The 12,190-nt window shown below is 65.0% G+C and overlaps 3 protein-coding genes across 3 annotated transcripts; 1 reads left to right on the top strand and 2 right to left on the bottom strand.

Annotated features, from left to right (window-relative positions):
* Nucleotides 1–755: 755 nt before the first annotated feature.
* Nucleotides 756–2,367, bottom strand: PFL1_01510 (uncharacterized protein; the record flags this gene model as incomplete). The annotated part of the gene is made up of 3 exons (XM_007879012.1): nt 756–1,420; nt 1,582–1,656; nt 1,752–2,367. 3 exons carry the CDS (start codon nt 2,365–2,367, stop codon nt 756–758), a joined length of 1,356 nt encoding a protein of 451 aa, XP_007877203.1.
* A 4,683-nt stretch (nt 2,368–7,050) lies between these two features.
* PFL1_01509 (uncharacterized protein) lies at nt 7,051–9,683 on the top strand (the record flags this gene model as incomplete). Its single annotated transcript, XM_007879011.1, has 2 exons — nt 7,051–7,600; nt 7,810–9,683. 2 exons carry the CDS (start codon nt 7,051–7,053, stop codon nt 9,681–9,683), a joined length of 2,424 nt encoding a protein of 807 aa, XP_007877202.1.
* A 1,085-nt stretch (nt 9,684–10,768) lies between these two features.
* On the bottom strand, nt 10,769–12,097 carry PFL1_01508 (uncharacterized protein; the record flags this gene model as incomplete). The annotated part of the gene is made up of 3 exons (XM_007879010.1): nt 10,769–11,702; nt 11,824–11,900; nt 12,005–12,097. The coding sequence occupies 3 exons, from the start codon at nt 12,095–12,097 to the stop codon at nt 10,769–10,771; spliced, it is 1,104 nt and encodes a 367-aa protein (XP_007877201.1).
* Between the last annotated feature and the right edge of the window lie 93 nt (nt 12,098–12,190).

Below are 12,190 nucleotides of genomic sequence, written 5' to 3'. Positions count from 1 at the left end.
GTGGCTGAACGGTCGCGGTCGGAGTGAAAGCTCTGAGCGATTGTGGAGTCCCACCGACGCCTCGTCGAGCGTCTGATAGGCTGCTGGCTGTGATGCCCGGGATGCGGAACGACGAGCTGGCAGACGAGGCCTGCGAGTCGGCGGTGCTGGGAGGAGGCGGCAGAGAGAAGGTGAATGGATTCTCGTCGGTCCCCGTCGTGAAGCCGATGCACCCAGCCCCGCGTCGATCGAGCCGCGACGGCCTGCGACGGGGATCGGCCGTCAAGGCGTTCATCGAGGTCGTGTCAGACGATGGATGGGCAGCAAAGGCAGCCTTTTGGTGGCCAGAGTAGTGAGAGCGGGTGGGCAAGAGGATGGAGAGGCCCGAGCCCCGGGCGTCGAAGCTTAAGTAGCAGCCCCAAGGCCGGCCAAGACTCGAGCCGCCAAGCCAGGTGCGCCTGCTCCGCACCGGACTGGCCACCGCGCCAAGGCGGAGCTGCCCGAAACCGTGTCGCTGGTCAGCAAATGGCTAACCCGCCGGCGGGTCAAGGCCGGCGAGTTCAGACCTTCGGAAGCAGCCCGCCAGCTTCCGCCACACTCTGTGCCCAGTTGGCCGCTACGGAAGGGAGAGGCACAGACGCACGCCCAAACAGACGCAAACGCAAGAGAAGAGAGGATGGGAGAGCCACGGCGTGGAGCCGCAGCCAAGGTATCGTCGAGGTGGATTGCAATTCGGATCGCTTCCGACGCGGTCCAGTCCGCTCCGCCCCCATCTCTTATACCCGGAAGACGAGGCCGACGCCTTCGTCGCCCGCGCCGACAATCTTCCAGCCGCGCGCCTTGGAGGGGTCGGCGTAGGCGCCGATGCCTCCGCTCTCGGCGCCCTGGGTGAAGCCGTCGTCCTTGCCGACGGCGAGGGCGAGGACGCCGTCGGTGAATCCGCGCTGCACGGCGATGCAGGCGCCCGTCCGCGCGTCCCAGGTCTTGATCGTGTGGTCGGCTGACGACGTCGAAAAGAGCGTGGTGCCGTGGTGCAGCGCGATCGACGTGATGGCGGCGTCGTGGAGCACCTCGCAACGCATCTTGGCCAGCGAAATGTCCCAGACCACGGCCTTGCCCTCGGTCGACGCCGTGATGACGTGGCCCGTCCGGCTCCCGCCGCCAACGTCGATGAACTGGATCCCCTCGATTGACTCGCCCTCGGCATGCCCGACGAGGGCGCTGACGACGTTGGCGGACCCGCCGTTGTCGATGGCGGCGATGTTGACGACGCGGACGTCGCCGACGGCACCGCCGACGACGACCACCTTGGAGTCGGGCGAGACGGCGAGCTGCGTCAGACCGCCTTCGAGGTTGACCTGCAGCTTCGACAGCGGTGTCGCGTTGCGCGGGTCCCACACGATCAAGCTTCTGTCCTCTGAGCCAGAGACCAGCTTCTTGCCTGCGGCGCGGGCGAGGTTGAAGAGGGCATGGTTGGGAGGCGAAAGACGGCGTCAGTACCGGCGGTGGCGGCGGGCGGGAGAAGCAGCAAGGGGACGGATCATGATCCGGCCGTGGACCCGGTCCGCGGACACAAAGCCAAAGCATCACGACGAAGCTCACCATCAGGCGTAAACGATCCGCAGGTGACGGCTTCCGTATGACCCGAAAAGACGTTCATGACGTTGCCGGACGGTACTGCGGCAGCGGCGAGGGAATCACGGAAATGGGCGGCATCGAAGCGACATCAGTGTCATTGCGTACGAGAAGGAGGAGCCCGACCGGCCACTCACGTTGCCACATCCAGACCGTCGAGTCGGCGCCGCCGGCCGAGAGAACGCTGCCCTTGGGGTGCCAGTCCATCCAAACGACCTCGTCCGGGCCCTCGAGGTTGGTGAGGAACTCCCACGTCTTCCAGTCGGCGCCCACCATCCGCCAGACGCGGATCTTGCCGTCCATGCCGGCGGTGGCCGCGAGGTCGCCGGCGGCGTTGAACGAGGCGGCCGTCACGCTGTCGGTGTGGCCGCCGAGGCGGGCAATCTCGGATCCGTCCTGGGTGTTCCAGATCCAGCCGCCGTCGTCCTCTCCGCCGCTGAGCGCCAGTGGCGGGCTGGGGAAGTTGGGGTGGAGCGCGATGCAGAAGAGCGACTTGCGGTGCGAGTAGAAGGCGGCGATCGAGTTGTCGACAAACTCCTGCTGGCCGTCGGTCATGTCCTGCTCGCCTTCGTCGGCGGGCCCTGCAGCGCCCTGGCCGTGCTCGTCATCCGAGTCATCGTCCATGGGCACGCCCTGCTCGTCGTCGTCCGGCACCACCTCGGCCACGTCATCGACGGTGAAGGTGGCATTGTCGTCGTCGTGCTCGCCCTGCTGGAACGCCGGGTCGCTGTTGGCAGGCTGCTGTTGGCTCATTGTCGGTGCGGTCGTTCAGTCGCTGCGTCGGTCGATGTCCTGGCGATGATGCTGACGGTGCCGTGAGGGGCTCGATGCTGCTGTCTTTAGGTGGATACGGCGGGAGGCAAGGAGCGAGGGCAGCAGCTTGGCATCGAAGACCTTGCTCCGTCCAGCTACCAGTTCGCGAGTCTGGGGGTCGGACCGTGCTCCACTTTGTTCAAAATTTTGGCTGGGCAGGGCAGGGCAGGGGTTTCTTCTCAGGGCCAGGCTTCCCCCGAGTCCCCGAAGCGACCAGCCACCTGAGCTCGGCGTTAACTCGAGCGCCACCTTCTCGGACGAGAGAGGCAGCAGATCTTCGACTCGGGTCCGAACGAGCAGATCGCCTGCCTGTCCGCTTGAGTGAGACGCCACCCTGCCCACCAGGCCGCACCCTCTCAGCTTGCAGCCCGGACGGTGTGCGTTGAGCTCCCGCCTTTGACCGCGGCGAGCCGGTGCTGGCGCCACCGCGCTCCAGCAAGCATCCTCCCTTTGGCCTTGGGCAGACATGGGGCAATCTCTTGACAAGCGACAACGGCGGCTGCTGTCGTCTGCGTTGCTGGTGGCGTTGCAGGGAGCAGCAGCATGCAGTGATAGGGAAGCAGCCCCGGTGGCGTACGGACGAGCCCGTCGCGACTCGCGATGCTACGGTCAACCAGCGACGGGCAAACGACAAGGACAAGATGCTGATTGGCCCAGCGACTCCTCTCGCGAGCGGCGGTCGCACGACCCCGCAAATCGCGCAACGATGACCTTTTCATCAGACGATTGATGCTGGCCCTGCTTGCCAGCCGACAGCGTTGGTCAAAGGCAGGAGGCAGGCCAGGCTGGGCTGGGCTCGGCAACAGCACAAAGGCGGGGAACAGACCTTAGCTTGCCTGCCAACGCTGGCTTGCACGCAAGGCGGGCGGAACGCTCCGATAGGCGGCCGGGCAGGTTGGCAGGGCATCGAACCGAGAGATGCACAGAAGCCGGCGTCAGCGGTCGGAACGAAGCCGTCCGAAGATCATGTGAAGACGCGGCCGCCTGCATGCCAGGCCTGGCAGCCTCGTCCCGCTTGGCCGGCGGTCGGCCGCCTTATCAGGCGGGCAGGCAGGCGGGCATGACAGCATGGAAGAGGAGCAAGCAGCAGCGCAGCCACGCACGCAAACCAGCCGCCGTCGCCGCTGCCGCCGCCGCCGCGAGACAAGCCGCCGAAGCCTTTTCTCCCGCATTTCAAAGCCAGCCGCAGCCGCAACAGCCACCGCGCCGCCGCCGCCGGCAGGGCCTGCCTCTGTCCTGCGCTGGTTGGGCCACTGGGCAGCGCGGCAGGCGGGCCGGCCCGGCCGGCGGCTTTCGTTGCTCCGAACTGGAGCGCGATCCTCGATCTTGACACGGCACGTCGTCCGAATGGCGCAAGGCACGCCGGGCCTGGCATTCCAACCAACCGTCGCTCATCTCTCAGAGCGAGATCGAGCTCGACGAACTCGACGTGTGTCTCGAGAGCATGATCACCGGTGCGCCTCACGGAGAGGCAAGCTCGGTACCGGTCACCAAGGCTGGTGGGTCGTTTAGAGAGCGGGCTTCGCTATGGCTGGGAATACGTAGCGCGTCCCATGCGAGGGGCATGGTGGCGAGGGGCCTGTCTCAATGCCGGGATTGCCCTGCGACGGCCCGTTGAAGCGAAAAGGCAGGGCAGGCTAACGTGGACGGACGGATCGCGGTCAACTGTCGTCCGAAACCAGGCGGGCGGGCGGGCGCGCGAGCGAGCCTCTCGGGAATCGTTCGGCGAAAGCCCGCTCGCCATGCCCTCTTCCATTCTTACACCATCGCTCGAGTGCGAGGGCCAGGACGGACTTGGCCGGCTCAACTTCCAGCCATGCATCGGCCATGGGCCGCACCTAGCCGGCCTGGTTCGCTCTTCTACGGTATCAGCGTGAGCATGAAGCAAAGCAGGCAAGGTCGTATGGCTTGAATAATCTTCCGGATGGCGAGCTCCGTCCATCGTGTCTCGCGATCCGTCCCGCTCGTTGTGTCGACGAACATCGAAGGCAGACGAGTCGGTCGATGGCTCTATCGAAGCTGCGAAGCTGCCACGCTACGGTATCGGGCGATGCGTGAGCCAGCTCCGTTCGATGCAGGATGCTGCAATCGTCGCGGGGCAGCAGCGAGGAGCAGGGGGTCGCGGAGCGTGTCGGGCCGGGACACGCCTGGCCGTCTCGCACCAGGGATTTTGCCACACGGCGAGCAAGCGGCACGGCAGAGCCGGGACAAGGCACAAGGTCCATCGCGATGGCCTGGCCTCGCCGCTCCTTGCCGATCTGGTCCGAGCCTTGCCACCATCCGTAGGTACCCGCTCATAACCACCTCGGTCCCAGTCTGCCTACCCTGGCGTGCCTGAATGGGAAGCAAGTAGAGCGAGAGAGATGGCAAGGAGGCAAGATGGCCCGGCTTTCATGCCGCCTTTCGCCAAACATCGCGCATTTGGAGTTCCGGGCAGGGCAGGGGGGCAAAGGCCCGGCCTGCCTTGGAGGTACCTCCCTAGCTCCTTCCTGGCTGCGAGGCTACCGGCAGCATCCGCGCCGGCAGCGGTCGGCAGCTGTTCTGGACTCTACCTGTACGAGGGCACACACCTGTCGACAGACCGGAGCCTGAAGAGTATGTAGCTAGAGCAAGCAAGCGGCGCTCTGACTGCCGTGCGGGCGTGATTTACCGGTAGGAACGAGCCCATCGTCGGGACGCCGACGGCACTACGCCCACCTTTGGCTGCCCAGCTCGAAACCTTGCAACGGCTTACCTGACGCGCCGACCCTTTGTTGGTGTTGCCCGGGTTGCTGCTGCTTTGTCGATTGGACGTTTCATCTGGCCGTCTTGCCAGCTGAGACGTACGTACGGTACCTACGATTCAATTCGCGATTGGTTTGTACGACGGCGTCTGTACTCTGCCTCGAGCAAAACAAGGCAATATAATCGACGGCACGGTACCTGAGGATCATGGTTCGGGTTCTGCCCACCTCCGAGATAGGCAGGTAGGTACGGCGAGGTGGGCAGCAGAGGGCTTTGTCGTGGCACGTCGCTATCGCCAGGCCAGGCCAGGCAAATCGGCCCATTGCGCGTTCCTGTGGCAAGAAGAGGCCGCCAGCGATGGGTCCGTCCATGCTTTCCCTTGTCACGGGACGGCACTCCTGCTCTGAGGCCTGCCTGGTCGTGTGGCGGCCAAGGCGAGCGAGCTGACGGGCGGCGGCCTGCAGCAGCAACACCCGGTCAAACGAGGAGCGGGCGCTCCCGACGCCTTGTCGGAAGACAGCCGGCGTGGTGGCGAGCGGCAGCATGACATGTGAGGGGGGAAGCAGGCCCAGGTCGGCCTGTCCTAGCCTAGGCCTCCGCACTAGCATTACTGGCCGTCTATCTCCTCTTTTGTGAGGTGGTGGGGAGCGAGGAGGCTACAGGTTGGAAGGATGCATGCAAGAGGCCAGGAACCAGGCTAGGCCCGGTCGACCTTTGCCATGGCCTGAGCAGCGCATCGTCGCCTGATGCCACAGCGGCTTGAGATCGAGGACGAGGTTCCACGACCTCCTTGCCACAGGTCGGGCCATGCTCTCCTGCTTTGCCATGCCGTGCCATGCCATGGCATGCCTGGCCACGCCGCGGCGCTTTGCTCGCCGAAGGGGGAAGAGAGCGGCCAGCTTGACGTACCGGTCAAAGGGGCAGGTGCCTGTTTCGGCAAGGTCCGCGGGGCTCTCTGACCTCGTCCTGAGTTGTCGAGATACGATGCGTACGCGTATACCTGCCCGCCAGACGAGCAGATAGATCAGGCCTCGCGGAAGAGGGAGAAGCGAGGGCGGGCGAGCCGACGGGGGAGGAGGATGGGGCAGCGGGCGGCTGCACAGAGCGGGGCAGGCCGGCCGGGCGACCGCCGGCAACGAAATGGGAACGGCAGGCCGCAAACGCCCGCCTCGCTTCCATCCATGCGAGGCGGCCACCCACATACACCATGGAAGCCAGGCCAGCAGGCCAGAGTAGTCGTTTGCGTAGTATTGTACGTACAGGCGACGTTAGGCTGCCCGTCCCCTGACCCCCGGCCTCCTCCATGGCTACGGTGGCTTCTGCTCGCGCTCAGATCGGAAGGACGAGCGCCGACCATGGGGCGGAGGGCGACCGCAGATGCACGCGACCTGGCCTCCCGCCCGCCTGCCCGCCATCTGCCTCCCCCCCACCCGCCGGCTGGTGGGCAGGTAGGTCGTAGGTATCGCGATCTGCTGGCTGTCGTCCATCCAATCACGGCTGCCCTGCCTGCCTGCCTGGCTGCCTGGCTGCCTGCTTGTCTCGCCTGGCCTGCCTCGAGACAGATCAGAGCTTAACCCTACCTGGCCCTGCCTTCGACGTGCAGCTCTCTCGCCGGCTGGGGTAAGGCTCACCACGCCGGATCCAGCGGCTGCCGCCCCGATAACGCGCGCCATACATCCTATATAGCCTCGAGCGTCGCCCGCCCCCCGCCGAGAATCCCTCGCAATTCAGCCCTGATGGCCTCTGACCCCTAGCTGCCGACGTTCCTCCGCCCGACCCGGCCTCGTCCCTTCCCTCCCTCACCCCCTCGCCACCGGCAGCTCGAGGCTTCTCACTGGAACCCGCACCCATCCCTCCGCACCCATCGCCATCGTCTCGGCCAGCCGGTCTCGCAGCAAAATGGCCGCCCACGACCTAGGCCGCACCGCTTCGGCGGGCTCCTCGTCGGACGCCAAGAACTCTTCCAAGGAGGAGATCAGCGACGTGCCCCAGCTCGACAATGTCGAGGCCACCCTGAAGCGCGACTACGTCGACCACCGCCTCAACGACCCCAACATGGAGACCGAGAAGATCGACCAGGTCGAGGCCACCCTCGAGCGCGGCGACTACAAGGCCGAGGTCCAGCTCGAGGAGGAGCTCGAAGAGGACTCGCCCTACCCCGAGGTCCGCGCCGCCGTCTCCAACGTCGACGACCACACCATGCCCGTCATGACCTTCCGCACCTGGGTCCTCGGCATGCTCTTCACCATCGTCATCCCCGGCCTCAACCAGCTCCTCAGCTACCGCTTCCCCACCCTCACCATCAGCTCCTTCGTCACCCAGCTCCTCTGCTACCCCATGGGCGTCTTCATGGCCAAGGTCCTGCCCGAAAAGGTCATCAAGACGCCTTTCGGCAGCTTCACCCTCAACCCAGGCCCCTTCAACGTCAAGGAGCACACTGTCATCACTGGTGAGTAGCGTGTTGCGAGCGGCGAGTGGCCAGCATCCACGGCCGGGTCCCCCCACCTGCTCTGGAGCCGGAAGACCCTGGTCGGGGAAATAAAGGCCCGACGCGTCGGAAGATCCTCGCCACGACCATACACCTCCTCGACCGTCCATACCTCGGTACATCTTGCTCACCACCTCATCCTCCTTCTTCCACGCTGTCTAATGGGGTAGTGATGTCAAATGTGACCTACCAACGCGCTTACTCCTCGCAGATCGCGGCCGTCCAACGGGTCACTTACGGCTACGACTGGGGCTACGGCTGGATCTTGATGATCACTCTCAGCTCGCAGCTGATGGGCTTCTCGTTTGCCGGCGTCTTCCGCCGCTGGCTCGTCTGGCCGGCTGCGATGATCTGGCCCGGCAACCTGGGTAACACGGCGCTCATGACGGCGCTCCACCGACAGGTCGACGTCGGCGAGAACCACATGTCGCGCTACAAATTCTTCATGCTGTCGTGCCTCGGCGCCTTCTGCTGGTACTGGTTCCCCGGCTACATCTTCACCATGCTCAGCACCGGCAACTGGTTCTGCCTCATCGCGCCGGACAACGTCGTCCTCAACCAGCTGCTCGGCACGCAGCAGGGCCTCGGCCTCATCCCGCTCACCTTTGACTGGACCCAGGTGACGTACGTCTCCAACCCGCTCTACACGCCGTGGTGGGCCGAGGCCAACGTGCTCGGCGGCTTCGTCGTCGCCTACTGCATCATTGGCCCCATCCTCTACTACAACAACGTCTGGAACACGGCCTACCTGCCGTTCCTCGCCTCGGGCACCTACGACCGCTTTGGCAAGAAGTACAAGGTGGCCAAGGTCACGACCCCGGACCACCTCCACTTCGACCCCGTCGGCTACAACAACTACTCGGAGGAGTACTTTACGATCTCGTACTCGATGGCCTTCGCCCTCTCGTTCGCCGCCATCACGGCCGTCATCGTCCACGTCGTCCTCTTCCACGGCAAGCAGATCGTCCAGCAGCTGCGCTCCTCGTACGACGACGAGAAGGACGTCCACGCCCGCCTGATGCAGCGCTACCCCGAGGTGCCCAAGTACTGGTACGCCATCCTCTTCCTCATCACGTTCGGCCTCGGCGTCGGCGGCATCCAGGGCTGGGACACGGGCCTGCCCGTGTGGGCCTTTATCATCGCCATGATCCTCGGCTTCTTCTTCATGCTGCCCGTCGGCGTCGTCCTCGCCATCTCGAACCAGGAGGTCGGCCTCAACATCCTCTCCGAGTTCATCATCGGCTACATGAAGCCCGGCTCGGCGACGGGCATGATGCTCTTCAAGACGTTCTGCTACATGATCGTCTACCAGGGCCTCTCGTTCACCGGCGACATGAAGTTCGGACACTACATGAAGATTCCGCCCAAGGACATGTTCGTCGCCCAGGTGTCGGCCATTGTCGTGTCGTCCTTCGTCGTCCTCGGCGTCCAGGAGTGGGTCTTCTCCAACATCAAGAACATCTGCACGCCCGAGGCCGAGAGCAACTTTACCTGCGCCAACGTCATCGTCTTTGGCACCGCCTCGCAGATCTGGGGCCTCATCGGCCCCGCCGTCGTCTTCTCGCCGGGCAAGATGTACGGCAAGCTGCTCTGGATGTTCCTCGCCGGCGCCCTCGCACCCGTCATTGTCTGGCTCATCGCCCGCAAGTGGCCGCGCTCCTTTATCCGCCTCATCAATGTGCCCGTCATCCTCACCGGCACGGGCCTGATCCCTCCGGCCACGGGCATCAACTTTACCTCGTGGGCCCTCATCGGCTTCGTCTTCCAGTACCTCGTGCGCAGGCGCCGCACCGGCTGGTGGACGCGCTACAACTACATTTTCGGCTCGGCCCTCGACACGGGCACGGCCCTCGCCGGCGTCGTCATCTTCTTCACCGTCGTCTTCCCGCAGGGCAAGAACCAGGCCTTCACCCAGGGCAACTGGTGGGGCAACACGGCCCAGTACGAGACGGCCGACGGCTTGGGCACCCCCTACAAGCAACTCGCAGCGGGCGAGAGCTTCTACCCGGCGCCAAAGGACTTCCGCCCCGCTCCCGTGCACTAGAGGAGCCCGCGAGCCAAATGCGGGCGACGACGACGCTCGCGCGCCGGCCAAGATGCTGCTATACCCTCCAAGAGAGCCAGCGACCTCGTCCCGACCGACTGGCGGCAGGGAAAGAGGCCGCGCTCTTGGCCACCATCTTCGGCAGCGCGCCGCCCCATTCGCTCTGGCCCATCTTGCGGCCAATCGCCTGGGAACCTCACCAGCGTGTTGTCTGATTTGCTGTCCTCTCGACGCCCCTCGCCATTTTCTTTACGCTCTGTAACGCACGCGTCCCAGTTCCTTCCTGCACGATCATCTCATGCTTGCTCCGGCAAAAAGGTCAATTCATATCCTGTCACGCACATCCCTCTCGTCTTGCGACCTTGTCGTCGTGTCGTCGTGTCGTCCGTGCGTCGGCGCGGATGCTCGACTGTTCTCGGCATGCAGCTGATGGCGCGGTGGAGCTTGGTCCTGTTGAGCCGCCGCAGTCGTCCGCGTAGCGCGATATGGCAGACCCCGAGGGTCAATGTGGTGGCGAGATGGCCAGCCGGAGCTCGAGGCCGGCACGGGGAGATGCTAGCCGATGATGGGTCGTGGTCGGCCGAGGTTAACGTCGGCGAGACGAGGCGAGGCGATGAGGACGTGGTGTGTGTACGATCCGACCGACTGTGCGCGTAAGAGAGGGTCGGGTGAGGTACATAGGGACGGTGTGCGTCGTTCGTTCGTTCGGTATCGGTCTCGTCGATACCTCGCTATCGAGTCAAGCTCAGCTCGGAACGGTACGGTACGGCGTGGCGTGGCGTCGAGATCGGGGAGGTGGCGTTCTCGGCTTTGGATGCGGCGGCGAATCGTCAGTGGTACTTGCTTGCCGCCTGCTCGGTGGTCGGCTAGTCCGCGAACGTCGGGATGACAGTCTAGACGGGCTAGGGCGTTCCGGACCTCGCTGCGGTTGCATCCGGGATGCAAGCTGGGTAGAAGACGACGACGACGAACGATGAGAGTACTTGCCGTCCGAAGTTACACACCCTGGTCGCTTTTCGTCTGCGGCGACCGTGGCGACGGAAGCGCCAAGGATGCGTTACAGACGCTAGAGACTACCCCCTTTCTCAACGACCCGGTGGATCCTCGAGCGCATCAACGTCGATGGGCGCCGCAAAAGTACCTGGCAACGGCTGCGACGACGACGACACTTGCGACGGTGCAGCCGAGGCGGCGGTACGGCCGAGCAGAGGATGGTGTGGCTGTGGGATACCGTTGACGTGGACCGACTGGCCTCGCGGCGTGATGCAGTGTACCGTCTCGTTGCCCGCGCCATCGACGCGGCGGATGAAGGTCTCCTCGTGCCCGTTGACGATGCGTGTGCTCCGCGTCTCGCTCGTACCCGCCAACCCACCACTGCCAAAACCGGCCGAGCTGCTGCTGCTGCTGCTGCTGCTGCTGCTGCTGCTAAAGGTGGAAAACATGCCGCCCAGTCCAAAGCCGCCACCACCGCCGGCGGCACCTGCCATGCCGCTCATGAGACCGGCACCGAAGGGCGAGCCGAATTCGTCGCCGCCACCTCCTCTCGCCGCACGGGGCGGCGCGCCGAATCCGAATCCGCCAAAGTCGGCCATCCTGCGGTGGTTGGCCATAAAGGGATCGTCGGCCATGAACCCGGCACCAAAGGGCGAGAAGCCGGCGCCCATACTGCCGCCGCCGCCTCTCTGCGAGGCCGATCCACGGCCACCGGCGGCGGAGGCGAACTCGTTTTCAAACATCATGTTGAACAGCTCAAAAGGGTCGAAGCCGTCCGGTCCAAAGGGGCGGCCGGCGCGGCTCCTCTGCGCCCTCCTGGCCGAGTCGGCGGCCGACTCCCAGGTGAAAGAAAAGGCGCTGCCGTCGGGCGAGGTGCCAAAGTGCTGTCGGTCGGCGGATGCGAACTCGTCCTGCGCCGCGTCGTAGTCTGCCGAGGTGAAGGACGGGCCTGCGCCGTTGCGGCCGCGCCGGTTGAAGGTGTCGTATTCGCGGCGCTTGCGCTCGTCAGAGAGGGTCTCGTAAGCCCTGTCGGGGCGGCGGAGCGGCGAGGGGACAGGGCAGGGGTGCATGCATGGGTCAGCATCGTGTGGCGCCAAGTAGAAGGCAAGGAAGGATGAACCCAGGCCGAGGCACCCGACGCACTCACTCTGCAATGATCTTGAAGCGGGCGGTCGCAGCCTCCTTTTGTTCTGGCGGCGCACGGTCTGGATGGGATTTGAGGGCCTGCGGTGGGGGAGAGAGGCAGGCAGAGAGTGGCGATGGTAGGCGGCGAGGGTGGTCAGTGGCGCTTGCCGGGTACGAGGGTCGTGGCGGGTGAGCAGGCTCACCTGCTTCTTGTAGGCCGACTTGATCTGTGCTGGGGAGCAGCAGTGGTCGAGGCCGAGGACGTCGTAGGGGTCTGCGTCGGGGAAGCGCTGCATGTCGGTACTCGCTCTTGAGCAGTGTGATGAGAGGGAGAAGCTGGTTGCGCGATTCGCGGTGGTCCGATTGAGGGATAGAGGCAGGGAAGGGAA

Source organism: Pseudozyma flocculosa (assembly GCF_000417875.1).
Source record: "Pseudozyma flocculosa PF-1 unplaced genomic scaffold scaffold00003, whole genome shotgun sequence".
NCBI classification, from domain to species: Eukaryota; Fungi; Basidiomycota; class Ustilaginomycetes; order Ustilaginales; family Ustilaginaceae; genus Pseudozyma; species Pseudozyma flocculosa.
The sequence above is the reverse complement of the archived record's forward strand: the minus strand, read 5'-3'. Positions and strand labels throughout refer to the sequence as shown.